Source organism: Leptodactylus fuscus, chromosome 10 (genome assembly GCF_031893055.1).
Source record: "Leptodactylus fuscus isolate aLepFus1 chromosome 10, aLepFus1.hap2, whole genome shotgun sequence".
In the NCBI taxonomy this organism is placed as follows: Eukaryota; Metazoa; Chordata; class Amphibia; order Anura; family Leptodactylidae; genus Leptodactylus; species Leptodactylus fuscus.
Window position 1 is genome coordinate 43,724,149 of NC_134274.1, and position 17,951 is coordinate 43,742,099.

Sequence of the window (17,951 nt, forward strand, 5' to 3'; positions counted from 1 at the left end):
CCGCTCAGGTCTTTTTTCCGGGAGCCGTTTGTTCCAGTTCTCAGAAAAAAGAACAGGCATGCTCATTCTTCAGTCGGATTTAAGGCGAATCTGACTGAAGACACTCCCTCCTCCCAACTAGGCCCAATCATTGGGACAATCCGGAGCTGAGTGCGCATCTGAATGCCGATGCACTGCACCGGCATCAAGTCGAAGATACCCAGTTTTTGGTCCGGAAACTGAGGTGGCCTCTGCTTCAGTTTCCGGACCAAAAAACCCTGTGTGCACTCAACCTTATGGAGCTTGATGGAATTGTCCCATTACAAGCATGTCCCTGATCCACAGGATTGGGATAAATGTCACATTGTTGGGGGATCCTACCACTGGGTCCCCAGGAGAATGGGGGAAATTTAAATTCCCCTGCATCCTCCATGTGAATGAAGCACCAATGTGGTAGCATGACTGGCGCTCTATTCACTTCTATGGGACAGCCATAAGTCATTAATCACCATTTACGTAAACACTGAAGAATGCCGGGAACATATGAAGACTTTCAGTTCCCTTTTCTCCTGCTCTTCCCTTTAAGCATTGTTTACTTTAGAACAAAGTTTCTTTCTCAACTTTAATCTTAAGTCTATCTTCACATATGCTTTGGAGGCTTCTTTAGGAGTTGATGTCACATTTTCCATCAAAATGGTGCAGCCTGCTGTGTTTTATATCTAGCGACATGACAGACACCATGCAAGAAAACTGATGGACTCCATTATAATCAATATGGTCTGTTGGGTGTCATTGGTGTTCAGATATTGTACTGCTGTCATTTTTATTGTTCTACAGCTAAGAAAAAGCAGAACAATGCCAATGAATAAAAGAGCCATAAATAAAGCCTGGCAGACACCAGCTGGTTACACTGTCAAAACTAAGAAACTGGAGTTAGGATTAGAATAACAGGGATGTTTTCTTCCAATAGCTTTCCATCCCTATCCACTAGTTAAGGCCTGGTATTGTATAATAAAGAATACAGGGCTAAACTGCAATAACAGACTCAACCTATTTCCATTATCCTGTACAACCCATTAAAATAGTGGAGCGTGCTTTAGTCCTGTCTGTTGCTTACATAGACTTTAACTGGAAGAAATCAGCAATTCCACTGGAATTAGTAAAACGGAAAAATCTTTAAAAAAAAAAATGTTAAAATGTTATTTTCAGAAATATATATTTTTTTAAATATACTGACCAAAGTGTGATATTAGTATGAGAAGAAGAGAATAACATACAGCCATTTAGATAACCAGATTAAATACTCTCATATTACTTTACAATACAAACTAAAAATGCAAAAAAGGACAGTCCAAGTGATCGCGCTCATTGTCTTCATGTCACTTGCTCTTTTTTTCCCTCAAAGGAAGCTGAATTATTTCTCTGACCATCGACTCACTTATTTTCCATTATTCGGTGAAGGGTGGTAAATCAATGCTTTTGTAGAAAAGTCCTTGAGAAACGTTACTGGATAAAGCACAACATAGAGGAAAAGGACAAGTGTTCTGAACTATACCAAGTTCCTGTTTTATTTGTAAGTGTGGATGGCAATATTTAAATTAGCTAATTGATTTAGTTAGCTTAATTGGTTAACTAAGTTTGTTTTTTTTTTTTTTTTTTTTTTTTTTTTATAATTCACTGTAATTATTTTGTTGAGAGAACTCTCCAGCGCCAACTCCATCTTCTTTAGGAGCGGGTCTTCTTCACGTCTTCTTCCGGCGATGGCTTCAAACTTCTAAGCCTCGGTAAAAGCAGACTGCGCATGCCCACCGACCACAAGAAAATGGCCTCTCACACAGTATTGTAAGTGGCCATTTTCTTGTGGCCGGCAGGCATGCGCAGTCGGCTTTGTCCTAGGCAAAGTTTGAGGCCACCGCCGGAAGAAGACGCGAAGACTACCCGTTCCTGAAGAAGATGGAAGCGGCGCTGGAGAGTTCTTTTGCAGCATCGGGGACGCCACCAGTGCTGCGAGAGAACTCATTTGAATAAAGACGAAAAACGGATTATAGGGGCCACACGGTGGCTCAGTGGTTAGCACTGCAGCCTTGCAGCGCTGGAGTCCTGGTGTTCAAATCCCACCAAGGGCATAAAACCATCTGCAAGGAGTTTGTATGTTCTCCCCGTGTTTGCATGGATTTCCATCCCATATTCTAAAAAAGACATACTGATAGGGAAAAATGTACATTGTGAGCTCTATGTGGGGCTCACAATCTACATTTAAAAAAAAAAAAAAAAAAAAAAAAAAGAAAAACGGATTATATACCGAACGGTGGCACGGAGAAGACCTCTAAAGGTAGGTGAAGAATAGCCTTTCTAAAGGCTATTCCTATGAGGTAGGCAGAAAAAATTGAGTTTTAATGATAGGATCCCTTTAAGGTAATAATTTTGTCCAGGATAACTGTAAACAATTGTACAAATTGCCCCATAAAAAGGAAAACCATAAATATGAAAAAGGAAACAAGCGATAGACTTTATGGTTGTTAGAGAAAAGAACCGACTTTGTCTTTAAAAGCCTAAAAAGGAAATGGCAACATACCGTAGTGACATCTGAATCTGGTGGTGTCATCTCTACCAGATTAATAAGGTAAGGTTCATCTTTCCACTGAGGAGCATTGTCATTTATGTCCAACAACGTGATATTTACCTGTAATTGAAAAAACATACGATATAGAACACATTAGAATGGCCAATGATCAATAATGCAGTTGTAATTTAGTACAAAACCTTTACAACTTGACCTCTAAATTTCTAAAAATAAACAGATTATATGGACAAATACATAACACATTGTTGTTACCACTAACATACTACAGAAGCACTATACTATGGGCAAAAGAAATTAAAAAATCTGAAACTATAGAAGAAATGAAAAACAAAAGGATGAGCTATATCATTGGATCCGATGGTTCCAGCTGTAATACAGGCACTAAAATTGACAGTAGATTAAATAGCCACAAATTGTATTTCCCACAAAGCACTTTGAACATTTTTGTAATATACTTTATTCTACTTTCTATTTTTTTTTTAATTAGTAAATAAGCTGTATAAGTTCCCATTTACAATGTTCTAACTATAAACTGACAAGGAACTTGGCGAACTTTTGACATGGCCCCTCCCCCCCCCTGACCAACACCGAAGACCTCGAACGACCCCCTCCTACGCATTCCTGCGCATTCTATTATCCCCATAGTGGCCCCTGCACATAGTATTATCCCCCATAGTGGCCCCTGCACACAGTATTATGCCCCAATAGTGTCCCCTGCACACAGTATTATGCCCCAATAGTGTCCCCTACACACAGTATTATCCCCCATAGTGGCCCCTGCACACAGTATTATCCCCCATAGTGGACACCCACAAACAATTATTATACTCTGGGGTCCTTTCAGACCCCAGAGTATAATAATCGGAGACCCGGGGGAATAAAAACATAAAAAAAAACCAGTTACTTACCTGTCCCCCGGCTCCTACGCTGTCTTCTCTGCTGCCGTCCTTCTGCTATGACGTCGGACGTCACATGACCTGGGACGCAGGCCGGGTTCATGTGACGTCAGAAAGGAGGCCTGGCAGGATCGTGGAGAGGTAAGTAACATGTTTTTTATGTTCCCTTACCTCTCCCGGTCCCCCGATCATTATACTCGGGGGTCCGAAAAGACCCCCGAGTATAATGATAGCAGCGGTAGAGGCTGTCACCGGCCCCTAATGTCCCGGGCCCTGTGGCAGCTGCCTCCGCTGCTATGGCGGTAGTTACGCCACTGCATACACATGTCCTCAATGCAGCATGCAAAGCTGAAGCATTTTCTAAAGGGGGTGTGGTCACTTCAAAAAGCTGCATCTTTGGTTTTAAACCACCTAAAAAAATTGCTCTGGTATTACATGAAAGCTGAAATTCTTATAAACTGCCAGAATTTAAGTACTAGTTGGTTTTGGTATCTCAGATGAAGTACCAGCTGTAACAGAACCTGGGCTATCACTAGTTAAAAACACAGTGGGAATTTGAACTCAATATGTAGCAGTAGGCAGCGTCTAATACAGGGGTGGGCAATTAATTTTCCCATGGGGCTACATGAGAAATTGAAACTGTTCTAGAGGGTCATGCGCGTCGCTGCAAATTTAGCTCCACCAACTTCTAAGCTGACTCCGCCCATTCTCAGTCATCTTTCCATGTGCCCCCACACAGTATAATCCTCCTACAGTTACCCGTACATTATACCCCCCACATTATAACGTTTCCCTCCAAATGTCCCACAGTATTAAGTCCCTCTCCTGGTGCCCCAGTATAAAGTAGCAGAAACTAGAGGGGACAGCTGGGGCAGCTGAAGGGGGGACATTAAATAGTGGGGGTAGTTGGAGGGGGACATTAAACTGGGGGCAACTAGAGGCAGACATGTCCCCCTCCAGCTACCCCCATGGTTTAATATCCTCCTCTAGCTGCCCCAGTTTAATGTCACCCTCCATCTGCCCCCTAGTTTAATGTACTCCCTCCATGTGCATTCAGTTTAACTGCCCCTCTACATCTTCCCCTAGTCCCCCCTCTTGCTCATACATGTTGTCTCTTCTCTCTTCTTTATCATCCAGCAGCCTCCATTGCCGGCAGCTTGCAGCAAGCACACAGTCCCGTGTGGCTCCGCCCACTAATGAGTCATAGCCTATCCTGGTGATAGGCTGTGATGACATCATCACAGATCCTTGAACAAACTTCCACTAGCTATGCGGGGTTGGACAGAAGCAGTCAGAGGGCCGGATGTGGCCCACGGGCCGTACATTGCCCAGGTCTAGTCTAATAGAACTGATGGCATTTTGCTATTCACTGCAATAAAGTAGTATTGCAGTGAATAGCATGAGCGATCAAACCCCCTAGATTTCAAGGTCAATAGGGGGTCTGATCATAGACGTAAAAGAAGAAAAAAAATACAAAAGTTCAAATCACCCTCCTTTCCCTAGGTTTGAAGCCTGCGCCGGAAGAAGACGCGAAGACGACCCGTTCCTGAAGAAGATGAAGGCGGCGCTGGAGAGTTCTTTCGCAGCATTGGGGATGCCCTCAGTGCTGTTTGAGTGCTGGGACCCACCCCCAGTGCTGCAAGAGAACTCATTTACATACCGACAAAAACCGGATTATATACCGAACGGCGGCATATAGAAGACATCTAAAGGTAGGAGAAGAATAGCCTTTCTTAAGGCTATTCCTACGTGTTAGGGAGAAAAAATGAGTTTTAATGTTAGGATCCCTTTAAAAAGTTACAGGTGTCACAATGGATGTGTGGCACCATCTTGGAAGTGCTGCTTCCCACAATGTCAAAATAAAGAAGTAATTTGCTGTCATGACAGCCTGGAGATGTCGAAAGGTTCCTAGGTCAGTCATTTTAGATAGCCTATTACATCTTACTACAGTCAAGATGTGATAGTAGTGCCGCAGTCTTACAATATACTAAAATACAGATGTATTGCAGTGTATTGTGTGATCAATTGAATTCCACAATTGAACGATAACTACAACTTAAATAGAGTAAAAAAAAGTGTTAGAAAATATTTTAAAAAATATAAAATAATAAAATATAACTAGGGTTGAGCTGATCTTGAGATTTCAGGATTGATTTTAAAATCCCATTTTCAATCATTTTCCAGCCAATCTCCATCACAAAATTTGTTCAATCGCCGATCGGGGTCCGATCTTTTCCGATACCGATCGTTCAACCCTATTAATGATATATACACGAATAGGTTTGAACCGATCTTGAGATAACCTCCAACCTCGATCCTGCCGGAAAAGATCAGGATCCGAATTCCGATCGTGATCGTGAAATTTACTTGATCGCCCATTGGAATCCGACTTTTCCGATCCCTCAACCCTAAATATAGTCACATCACTCATTACAATTAATAAATAAATACACGTATTAGATATTACGGTTTCAAAATATGGACAAAATATTACTAAATGGTACCAATAGGAAGTAAAATTTCTCCTGTGGACAGAAGAATAAAAAAGTTATGGCTAATGGTGGGAGAAGATAAAAATTGCTGGGCAGAAAGGGGTTAAAACCTTTTTTTTATACGTTGCTTTAAATAAAGATTCGTGAGGAATACTTGACACAAATGGCACTTCAAGCCTGATCAAATCTGCATCCGGTGTAAATAGACACAGGAATGCTGTTTTCGGTTGACGCTCTAAATTTTCTTCGCCTAGCATTTCTTCGTCACATTTATTTGCCATTTCTAGGTTAGCACCGCCGCTTAAGCAAGGTAAGGTAATAAAGTGAGCTGTGTAAGTGCAGTCATTCCTTGCACAAATTAATTACACGTGGTAATTAAAATGTCTTTACACTTCCCTCTAGAAAACTGTTAATTGAATATCATACTGATGTGCCCTGTACCGTGCTCCTGTTATCCGCATGAGCATGTTTGTGTTAACACATCTCTATTAATATTTATTACACTGTATTAAAACAGAAAATCAAACCTCTTACACATAATATATTTACAATGAAGCAATGGCGGCATACCGTAGAAGCAACGAGATGTGCTTTATACCACGGTTAATAACATGGCACTAAATGCAGAAATGTGCCTTAAAACATACACTATACTGCAAAGACGATGGAATATTTTGGGTTTTTCTTAGCAGCAAGCTTCCTAGAATACTCGTAGGACATTGATGGCGAACCTTTTAGTGACCAAGTGCCCAAACTGCAACCCAAAACCCACTAAATTTTTGCGGAGTGCCAACACAGCAATTTAAACTTAATACTGTGCGGATCTACAATTGCGGACAGTTACGGACCCACAAATTGCAGTCATGTGAATGGGGCTTTACAGAGCTTTCAATAATACAAACAACTGTACTGTAATGTAAAGCTCTCGGCATTTTGTACTTTGAACAATTAATTTTCACTATTTACATCGCACAGGATCTGTTTTACAGTGACCCTGTAATAATCTTACAGCCTGTTCTAATATCACGTCTGCTATAAACCAGATACTGTGTGATATGAATAGTGAGGGGACCCCAGACAGAATTATATGCTCTGCAGTGGCCCCCCTACAGTATTATATGCTGCACAGTAGGCCCACCACACAATATTATATTCTCCGCAGTAGCCCCCCCCCCACAGTCTTATACGCTCCATAGTAGCCCTCCACAGTATTTTATGCTCCACAGTGGCACCCACACACAGTATTATATGCTTATAAATACGCCCCTCCAGTATAATATGCTCCTCAGTACGCTCCCTCCCACACACAGTATTATATGCTCCTCAATGCACATCCTCCCCGTCTTATATGCTCCTCAGTATGTATCCCCTCAGTATTATAAGCTCTTTAATACACCCCCCCAGTATAAGCTCTTTAGTATGCCCCCCAGTATTATAAGCTCTTTAGTACGCCCCCTCAGTATTATAAGCTCTTTAGTATGCCCCCCCAGTATTATAAGTTCTTTAGTACGCCCCTCAGTATTATATGTTCTTTAGTACGCCCCCCAGTATTATAAGCTCTTTAATACGCCCCCTCAGTATTATAAGCTCTTTAGTATGCCCCCCCAGTATTATAAGTTCTTTAGTATGCCCCCCCAGTATTATAAGTTCTTTAGTACGCCCCCCAGTATTATAAGCTCTTTAGTACGCCCCCTCAGTATTATAAGCTCTTTAGTATGCCCCCCAGTATTATAAGTTCTTTAGTACGCCCCCCCTCAGTATTATAAGCTCTTTAGTACGCCCCCAGTATAAGCTCTTTAGTACGCCCCCCAGTATTATATGCTCTTTAGTACACCCCCCAGTATATGCTCTTTAGTACGCCCCTCAGTATTATATGCTCTTTAGTACACCCCCCAGTATTATATTGCTCTTTAATACAGCCCCCCACCCCACCCCCCTGTATTATATGCTCTTTAGTATCATATACACACACACAGTCAGCCACACTCAGCCAGTCAGACACTCATACTCACCCATGAAGAGTTGCCGGCGTCCACCTCCTTTTCACTTTGGGCGCTGATGACGTCATCGCGCCCGCGTCGGAGCAGAGATCAAACTCTGCAGTCAAGCGCAATTCGCGGCCTACACTGAATGCTTTCAGCTGTATGTGCATTTGCACATACAACTGAAGGCAGTGATCGCTCATAGGTTCGCCATCACTGTCCTAGGATGATCCTTAAGATAGTTAAAAAAAAAGATATCCAGTTACCGAATGGTGCACTGCTATATGTTAGCTCCTGCTAACGGAGTTGAAAGAAGAAATTTTACAGGAATCTATACATAGGACAGACCCATTTATAGATAAAAAGAAGCTGATGTCAAAGTCTTGAGACTCTAAAAGGTACCTTAATTTGGAAATTGGGATGCTGATCGGTAAGGCACTCAGAATTGCTGAATAGTACATGTTTCAAGCCTATTGTAATTTTTTTTTATCTTGGTATTCTTCTGCTACATTTCAATTTTCAGTGAACATTTTAGTATATACTTATAGTGAGTATAGATGCTATCAATGCTCTCTATTGCTCTCAACAACTAAAGATTATAGCCTTCTATTTCAAAGTTATCTGTATTGGTTAGCTTAAAGGGATCCTATCCTAAAAACTAATTTTTTTTCTGCCTACCACATCGGAACAGCCTTAAAGGGGTTGTCCCATCTCAAGGATCCTATCTATACTGCTTGTTAATGTGGATGTAAGACTTTTCCTAAATACACTGCTTCAGCAAAACTGCTGTGTTTGTCCACTATCTTACTTTATTTAATTCTTTGTGGCCACAGCCCTGACTTAGCTGCTCATGAGTCAAGTGATGTATCTGCTGCTGTCAGGGGGGAGGGAGGAGGGGCTAAGTGCACGGGAGCAAGCCTGTGTTTCTAGCTATTCCTGTGTCTACACCATGTGACCTACCTTCCTGCGTTCAGATAGGGGAGAGGAGCTGCTTTCAATTCTTCTGTTCTCCCAGTTATCAGGCTAGCTAATTCAAATGTGTTCATTATGGCAGAGACAGGCAGTCTCTGTATGTAACACAGAATGGAGTTGCTCCTGCCTGTACTTCATAGTCCAATATGGGTGGGCGGAGCTACATGGGAATTTGGGGGCGGAGCTAAACGACAGGTTGCATGTGAAACCCCACCCACCAAATGATGCAAGAAACCAGGAAGAAAGAAGATTTTACAGCAGTAAAGACTGATGAGTATGTGAGGTGGGAATACCCCTTTAAGAAAGGCTATTCTTCTCCTACCTTTAGATGTCTTCTCCGCGCCGCCGTTCGGTATATAACCCGGTTTTCATCGGTATGCAAATGAGTTCTTTCACAGCAACGGAGGCGAGCCCAATTCTGCGAGAGAAATCTCCAGCGCCGCCTCCATCTTCTTCAGGAACAGGTCTTCTTCGTATATTCTTCTGGGGGTTGGCTTCAAACTTCTAGGCAAAGCCGACTGCAGATGCCTGCCGACCACATGAAAATGGTCACTTACACAGTATTGTAAGCGGTCATTTTCTTGTGGCCAGCAGGCATGCGCAGTCGGCTGTCCGAGGCCTAGAAGTTTGAAGCCACCGCCGGAAAAAGACGTGAAGACGACCCGTTCCTGAAGAAGATGGAGGTGGCGCTGGAGAGTTCTCTCACAGCATTGGGGATGCCTCCAGTGCTGTTTGAGTGCTGGGGCCCGCCCCCAGTGCTGCGAGAGAACTCATTTGCATACCGATAAAAACCGGATTATATACCGAACGGCGGTGCGAAGAAAACATCTAAAGGTAGGAGAAAAATAGCCTTTCTTAAGGCTATTCCTACGTGGTAGGCAGAGAAAAATGAGTGCTAATGATAGGATCCCTTTAATAGCAAGGGTCCTTAAAAAAAAAAATTATTTGGTTTGTTCTTTATGGATTCACCCTCAAAATTAGTTACCTCCTATTGCAAAGTCATAAAACTGGGTTACTTATCAGGGAGTCTTCATTGTATTTAGTTTTTATGTGATCAAAGAAATCGGCTCATTTTAGTTGGATTTTAGTCATTCCATCTTTACTGAAATGGAGTTATCACCCATGGTAATAAATCCTTGCTGTAATTGTAGCAGATGTTTTTTGAGGAAGAGGAGTAGGATGCACACAGACAATAGGCACAATTAGGGTTGCAGTATAAATCATTGTTTTGGGAAGAAAAAGTATAAGTCCCATCACATAGGCTACTGTTCAGGTGAAGGCGTCTTAGATCACAGCCTTTTGTTAACATGACAGTGTTCAACTGACATAGTTTGCATTGGGCCGTGTAAAACGCTCTTTAAATAAGCACTAAATAACTTGTTATATTGTCACAGGAATTAATATATTGAGATATATATATATATATATATATATATATATATATATATATATAGTGATCGGGAAAGATCGGCGATCGAGTAAATTTCACGATTGCGATTGGGTTCCGATCCTGCCTAAAAAGATCTGGATGGATATTCCAATCCCGATCGCTCAACCCACTTACCTGCACAGAACCGCTGATGCTCCCTGGAGCTTCCGGTCATTGTTCTCTGTCCTCTCCTCTCTTTCACATGCCAGCAAAGTGCCGTGTGCACCCCCACCTCCCTAGGCTAGTGTTACTGATGCTGGGAGTAGGCGGGGCTTGTTGTGGCTTAGGAGAGTGTTGGCGGGTACTGGGAGAGGAGACAGGAGAGTGTGGGCGAGTATCACTCACAAGTCACAACAAGCCCCGCATTCTCCCAGCATCAGCAACACTAGCCTAGGGAAGTGGGGGCGCCTGGAGCTCCGGGGAGCAGCGTACACACTGGGAGGGGAGGGGGCAGCGGTTCTGTGCAGATAAGTGGGGAGACTATGTAGCTGGCAGATTTTTTAATTTTTGGACTCCATGCTGTGTAGTGAACAGGATCGTTTTTAAATCCAATTTTCGATCATTAAAAAATCCCATTGACTTGGATTAGGATCGGAATTGGGATCGAGTTCGGATGGAAAATTATCGGAAATCAGATTTTGAAAATGATCCTGAAATCTCATGATCGGCTCAACCCTAGCTTATACCCATTTTGCCAAAGGAAAATTTCAGAAGTACGCCAATAGCCAAGAAGGCCTGCCCGGGAAAATGTGCTCCAATTTATCTTGCAGGTGTTCAGTGGGTTTGAAGTCAGGACTCTTCAGTCCTCTCAAATTTCTCTACATCAGGTTTTCTTCATCATTTGTACCTTAGGGGTAGTGGATTGTCCTCACTATGTGTCCCCTGTTGGTTAGTTACTCTGTTCTTACTTGCTATCTCACAAGAGGCAATGATAGGTTACAGAGACCATTGCTTGAGAACCTGAGGCTGATGTTACAAAACTCTGAACATACAGGGGTTGTGTGTTGACATCTACTAGAACTACTTCTTACATTTAGATATGGATTGGCCATTTGCATTGGACCCTGTAGGATGGGGATGCCAAATGTAGATACTGCATGTAGAAAAGCAGCTAGAATAGATTGAGTTGGTAGTTAAAGCACATTCCAGTTTTCACAAAATGTTAAAAAGTATAATAAGCATAAGTATATGTACTTGATGCTTTTTACTTTGCATCGGTGGATTTTCAGTAGTGGGAGGAATAACTAAAGCCTGACATCAGCATGGCTGTACAAATCTGAGATATAACATTATGTTAATGAGATGTTTCTATCCACCATAGAGTCACATCTCCAGTCTGTGCTAATAAAGGTAAAGACAATCTTGAAAATGTCACTTTTATGTATAAATGAAAGTGAATTTCTGATGATTGTTCACATGTTGTTATAGGAGGCAAAAATAACACTGCTATTCAATACAAGGAGTCTGAACAGATATTGAAGTAGAAGCATAGCTTCAAAGGGTCTTATAGTTCTGTGAAGGTGAATACACTCATAGTGTATGTATGGGATCCGGTAGCTCAGTAATGCATTGTCTTGAAAAAAAGTTAACAGTTTTCAGACTGAAAATTAAGCAGCTAAATAAAGGAATGATGGAGTTGTGAAGGAGTGAAGTTACATTTTTTGCATGATGCAATAGAAGAAAATCGGCTTGCAACACTCATTGGGTACTAAAAGTCCAACTTTAATCTAGTCCATTAAAACACATAGTTTACACAAAGGAAAAAAAGTGCCAAGGAAAAATACATAGGGTTTCCTTTGTGTGAACTATGTTTTTTAATGGACTAAATTAAAGTTGGACTTTACCACGCATGCGCAGTAGAGGCGATTTACTGGCAGTAATGCCCACACACTGCTTGGAGAAGAGCGCGCTCCCTGCCAGTACAGAGGAGGAGCCGTCTCGCTGGAAGAAGCCATGGATGGAAAGTATGATGGAGAGGATTAAAGGGGAAGGGGGACATAGTAGTGATGATCCGTGTCCAGAAATGGGGAAATGGATCATCACAGTATAATCAGAAAATGTCCCGCCCCAGGAGTATGGGTAAATATAAATTTTTAATTAATAATGCTATTTAGAAAGTAGGAGGGGGAGGGTGTTTAGATTAGTGTAAGTATTATAAAATATCCCAGACAACCCCTTTAATATTCAACCCTTTTCTGCAGAATATATGTTACATATAGAGATAAAAAAAAATTTCTACATTACAGCCCATACATCCCCAGTTATGACAGAGTTAAAGAAACTACAGGATTCCTTTTACCAATGCTCGTTTGCCTTAAAGAGGACCTTTCATGGTTTGGGGCACAGGTAGTTCTATATACTGCTGGAAAGCTGAGTGCGCTGAATTCAGCTTTCCCGATCTGTGCCCCGGGTAAAAAGCTATCGGTACCAGTACCATAGCTCTTTACAGACAGAAGGGCATTCCTGACAGTCAGTCAGGAACGTCCTTCTCCAAAGCAGCGCCTATCACGCTGTACAGTGTGAGCAGGGAGTAACGCCTCCTCCCTCTGCTCACAGTGCTTGTCCATAGACGAGTATTATCAGGAGGGGAGGCCTTCCTCCCCGCTCACACTGTACAGCGCGATAGGTGCTGCTGTGTTGAAGGACATTCTCTTTACCCGGGAATTCAGCGCACTGTTGGCTTTCCAGCAGTATATAGAACTGCCTGTGCCCAAATCCATGAAAGGTCCTCTTTAAAGAAGACATTTCACCACCTCCATCAACACCAACTCTTTACATTTTTCAGTAGGCTCTGTTCCACTGATTTCGAAGTAGTTCTGTAACCCTTACTGTTCCAGTGCAATTGGTGCTCTTAGTTTCAAAACCTAATCTGTTAATTATGGTCTCTACTTTTGGGTGGTCTAAGCCCAAGAACACCTACCCAACAGTAGAGAGTCTAAATGGCACTGTTGTACAATTTTTAATACTACAGATTAAAGCAGAGGAGAATGCTTCTCTATGGGAAAAGTCACTTTTAGGGTTGAGCTGATGATATAACCTCCGACCTTGATCCCGCTGGAAAAGATCGGGATCGGAATTCCGATCGCGAAATTTACTCTATCGCCGATCGGAATCCGATCTTTTCTGATCCCGATCGCTCAACCCTGCATGTGAGCTCTGTTTAATATGAGCACTCTGTCCAAAGGTTTTAGATAACAGAGAACTATAATGCTAGTAGGCAGGAATGGGGTTGATTACTTAACTAAAAAATTCTGCAAGTTAGAGCTTCATGAAGAAATGTGACATAGCAAATCTACAAGAATGGCTAATAACTAGAGATGAGCGAACAGTAAAATGTTCGATATTCGTTTCGAGTAGCCCCTCAACATTCGACTACTCGAATCGAATATCGAACCCTATTATAGTCTATGGGGGGGAAAATGCTCGTTTCAGGGGTCGATCAAATTATACTTACCAAGTCCACAAGTGAGGGTCGGGCTGGATCCTCCGAGCAGTCTTCTCCTTGGAGTGTCCCCGCAGCATCTTCCGGCTCTGAAGTCACTCTGCCAGGCATCGGGCCTGGGCAGAGCCGACTGCGCATGCCCGCACTACAAGCGGACATGCGCAGTCGGCTTTGCCCAGGCCCGATGCCTGGCAGAGTGAATGAAGAGCCGGAAGACGCCGCGGGGAAGCTGCACAGAGAAGACTTCTAAAGGTAGGAGAAGAACCAGCGTTGATTGGCCGACTGTATAGCATTCGGCCAATCAATGCTGGTTCTGCATCGAACTTTTACATTCGAATAGTGAGTGGTACTCGATCGAGTACGAGTAATTCGAACACTGTAGTATTCGATCGAATACCTACTCATCACTACTAATAACCGCCACAATAATATTCCTATCCATATTGGTAAGTTACATAATAGCGTCAGAAAGTGGGTTGTAAATCATTCATAATAAAGATGGTACATAACACATCTGCTAAGCTCTCGTAAAGATATGAGCGATAACGGGAAAAAATCAAAAGCTTCAACAGTGTAGTGACCTATAATGTGTACAGTGGAAAAACTACATTATAAATCATACCCTACAGTCAGAGGATGCAAACTGACATTTTGACTGGCTGGAAGACCCAAAAATGAACTTACTGTAGCAATGCCAATTTTTTGATTGGGTCCCACACCTCCATCAACGGCTCGTATAATTAAGATGTATTCTGACTTCATTTCTCGATCCAGTAGAGTTGTTGTAGTGATTTCTCCTGTAAGCAAAGGCATAAATTAAAAATCAATATCAAATTGACCAGAAAATTGGGCTTAGCAATGCATTATTCACAGTCTTTTCCTGCCAGCAAAGCCAAATCCTAGCGCAAGACAGTTCCTTAAGTTCATAAAACAGATATTTCATTTGAGACTTCAGTCTAAATTCTGGAAAACTACCCATCATAGATGTGGCCAGAAACTATTCCCAAACCATAACAAATGAAATATATTCTTTTAAATTTCTTTTACAAAACATAGAAAGCGAAAAATTAGCGCTCTACAATGATCTTGCACATAAGTAAGCCATCAATATATAGATGAATGAAAATTATATGTAAATTTGCTAAAATGAAATAATGCTAAAAAAATAGTGTCAGGGTCTGGGGTTGCTAGGTGGGGTGGCATAGACACAAAAGTCCAGTTTCTTTTAGTCCAAAACAAAGGTAGAGTTTATTTTCACTCAAAAAGGTAGTGCAGCAACAAAAGGAAACAATACAATAATAAATCCCTGCCCGGCTAGGCTCTAACTAATTATAGAATAGGTTACCTCACCTAGAATAACAGAAATCCAAAAGCCAGTAGAATCTGACCTCTCTGTTTGTTCTCCAACCAAGCTCTGCCAAAGGTCTGCTGCTGGAGTTGGCTTCTTAAGCCTCCTTGATGAGAAGACTTTCAACAGCTGAGTCGCTGCCGGAACATCCCCAAAGTGTGGACTGGAGGGGGGTGGAATGACAGGTCCCACTACCAACCTACCTGCCATTCCTAAAAATCCAGCCTGGTAACTGGAACTTTGAAATAACCCTCAGCAGACAATAGTTATCTGCTGAGGAATGTTCTTTCTGGAGTTTTCTCATCTCACCCACCTTAGTAGCCTGGGTGAGATGTACACCCCCTCCATTACCTTACCAGCCATCGGCTTACAATAGAAAAAAAGCTGAATCTTTTTAGTATAGAATCTTGCAAGGCAGTCTGAAAAACTAGAATCTTGTATAAAAATATAGAGAATGAGGCTAGGTTCACAGTACTAAATACAAAGTGTACATCTGAAAATATAAATCTCCATAGACTTCTGTTGGACAGACATAAGCCTATATCCCTATAAAGGGATTCTACCTTTAAAAACTTTTTTTTTCTCCTTATCACGTCGGAATAGCCTTAAGAAAGGCTATTCATCTCCTAACTTTAGATGTCTTCTCTGCGCCGCCATTTGGTTAAAATCCTGTTTTCTGCCAGTATGCAAATGAGTTCTCTCGCAGCACTGGGGGTGGTCCTCAGCGCTAAAACAGCACTGGGGGCATCCCCAATGCTGCGAAAAAACTCACTCTCTTCTTCTGGAACGGGGTCTTCACCGCGTCTTCTTCCAGGGGTTGGCTTCAAACTTCTAGGCCTCACAATACTGTGTAAGCGGCCATTTTTCTTGTGGCCGTGGGCATGCGCAGTCAGCTTTGCCCTAGGCCTAGAAGTTTGAAGCCAACCCCCGGAAGAAGACGCGGTGAAGACCCCATCTTTATTTTTTATTTTAAACTTTTTATTTTTAACATGTTCCACAGGGAGACTTGAACCGGGTATCTCAGATCCCCAGAGCAATGTATTTTCAATACATGGGAAATGTGCATAGGCACTCAGGAGGTTATTGCTCAGCAGCTCCTCTGACCCAACAATCTTGTCGCAGGTGATCCCAGGGGTAGTAGACGATCTAGCCCACGGACTCCGTGGATACCATGATCGCTATTGATCACAGCATCAAGGGGGTTAGATCAAAGAGTGCTGGAAATGATGCATAGGCACGGCTTCTATGCCCGCAGCATTACAGCACCGTTAACTATACGCTCAGCACGATGTAATAGTACAGTGCTGAGAGAGAAGGGGTTAGAGAGTTGGTCTCCTTATTAGGGCATATACAGCTCCGGCAAAAATTAAGAGACCACTGCACAGTTTTCTAAAAATCAGCAGAGGGCAAAAGTGACTCCCCAATGACCGGGATGACCATCCTCTTATTCAAATGTCACTCAGCAACCACAGGATGACATCAAGTGAGTTCGAAAAGGAATGCAAATGGCAGCTAGGGTGATGTGCACGGCTAGAACACTTCGTAACAGGCTCCTAGAGACAGGGCTCAAGACATGTAAAGCTAAAAAAAAACTTTCATAAATGAGATGCAAAGGAGAGCCAGGCTGAAGTTTAACAAAGACAATAAGGATTGGACCATAGAGGACTGGAGTAAGGTAATCGTCTCTGATGAGGCTAATTTTCAGATTTGCCCAACACCAGGTCGTCTATTGGTTAGACGGAGACCTGGAGAGACTACAAGCCACAGTGTCTTGCACCCACTGTGAAATTTGGTGGAGGATTTGTGATGATCTGGGGATGCTTCAGCAAGGCTGGAATTGGGCAGGTTAATCTTTGTGAAGGACGTATGACTCAAGCTGCATATCAAGTTATCCTGGAAAAACACTTGCTTCCTTCTGCTCAGGCAAGGTTCCCCAACTCCAAGGACTACTTTTTCCAGCAGGACAATGCACCATGCCACACAGCTAGGTCAATCAACGTGTGGATGAAGGAGCACCACATCAAGACTCCGTCATGGGCGGCCCAATCTCCAGACCTGAACCCCATTGAAAACCTATGGAATGTAATCAAGAGGAAGATGGATAGTCTCAAGCCATCATACAAAGAATTGCTTAAATTTTTGTGCCAGGAGAGGCATAAGGTCACCCAAAAGCAGTGCATAAGACTGGTGGAACACCATGACGCATGAAAACTCAGATTAAAAAGCATGATATTGATTTCTGATCTTCCTGACTTACAACATTAGTATTGTTGTTTCTAAATGAATATGATTTTGCTTTCTTTGCACTATTTGAGATCTGACAGCGCTGCTTCCTTTTTTATTATTGTGACAATTTCTCATTTGCTACAAATAAAATACAAATTTTTTGCTTTGAATTTCGGAGACATGTTGCCACTAGTTTAAAAAGCATGATATTGATTTCTGATCTTCCTGACTTACAACATTAGTATTGTTGTTTCTAAATGAATATGATTTTGCTTTCTTTGCACTATTTGAGATCTGACAGCGCTGCTTCCTTTTTTATTATTGTGACAATTTCTCATTTGCTACAAATAAAATACAAATTTTTTGCTTTGAATTTCGGAGACATGTTGCCACTAGTTTATATAATAAAAGAACAATGTACATTTTACTCAAAAATATACCAATGAAGAGAAAAATCTGAGAAACTGAAAATTTTGAAGTGGTCTCTTAATTTTTGCCAGAGCTGTAGATTTCAGGATGGTTCTTCAGTTTGTTAGGAGTCTCCAATACTGAAATCATGGTGATCAGCTGATCAGGATATGCTAAAAATGTCTGATAGATG

General features: G+C 42.1%; 1 protein-coding gene across 1 annotated transcript in view; it reads right to left on the reverse strand.

Annotated features, from left to right (window-relative positions):
• Positions 1-17,951, reverse strand: part of CDH23 (cadherin related 23) — an 832,275-nt gene that overhangs the window by 238,809 nt on the left and 575,515 nt on the right. Inside the window, exons 20-21 of the mRNA XM_075257430.1 lie at positions 14,461-14,573; positions 2,555-2,662 (exon numbers count right to left, since the gene is read on the reverse strand). Coding sequence (XP_075113531.1) covers positions 2,555-2,662; positions 14,461-14,573 — 221 coding nt within the window. The remainder of the gene's footprint in view (positions 1-2,554; positions 2,663-14,460; positions 14,574-17,951) is intronic.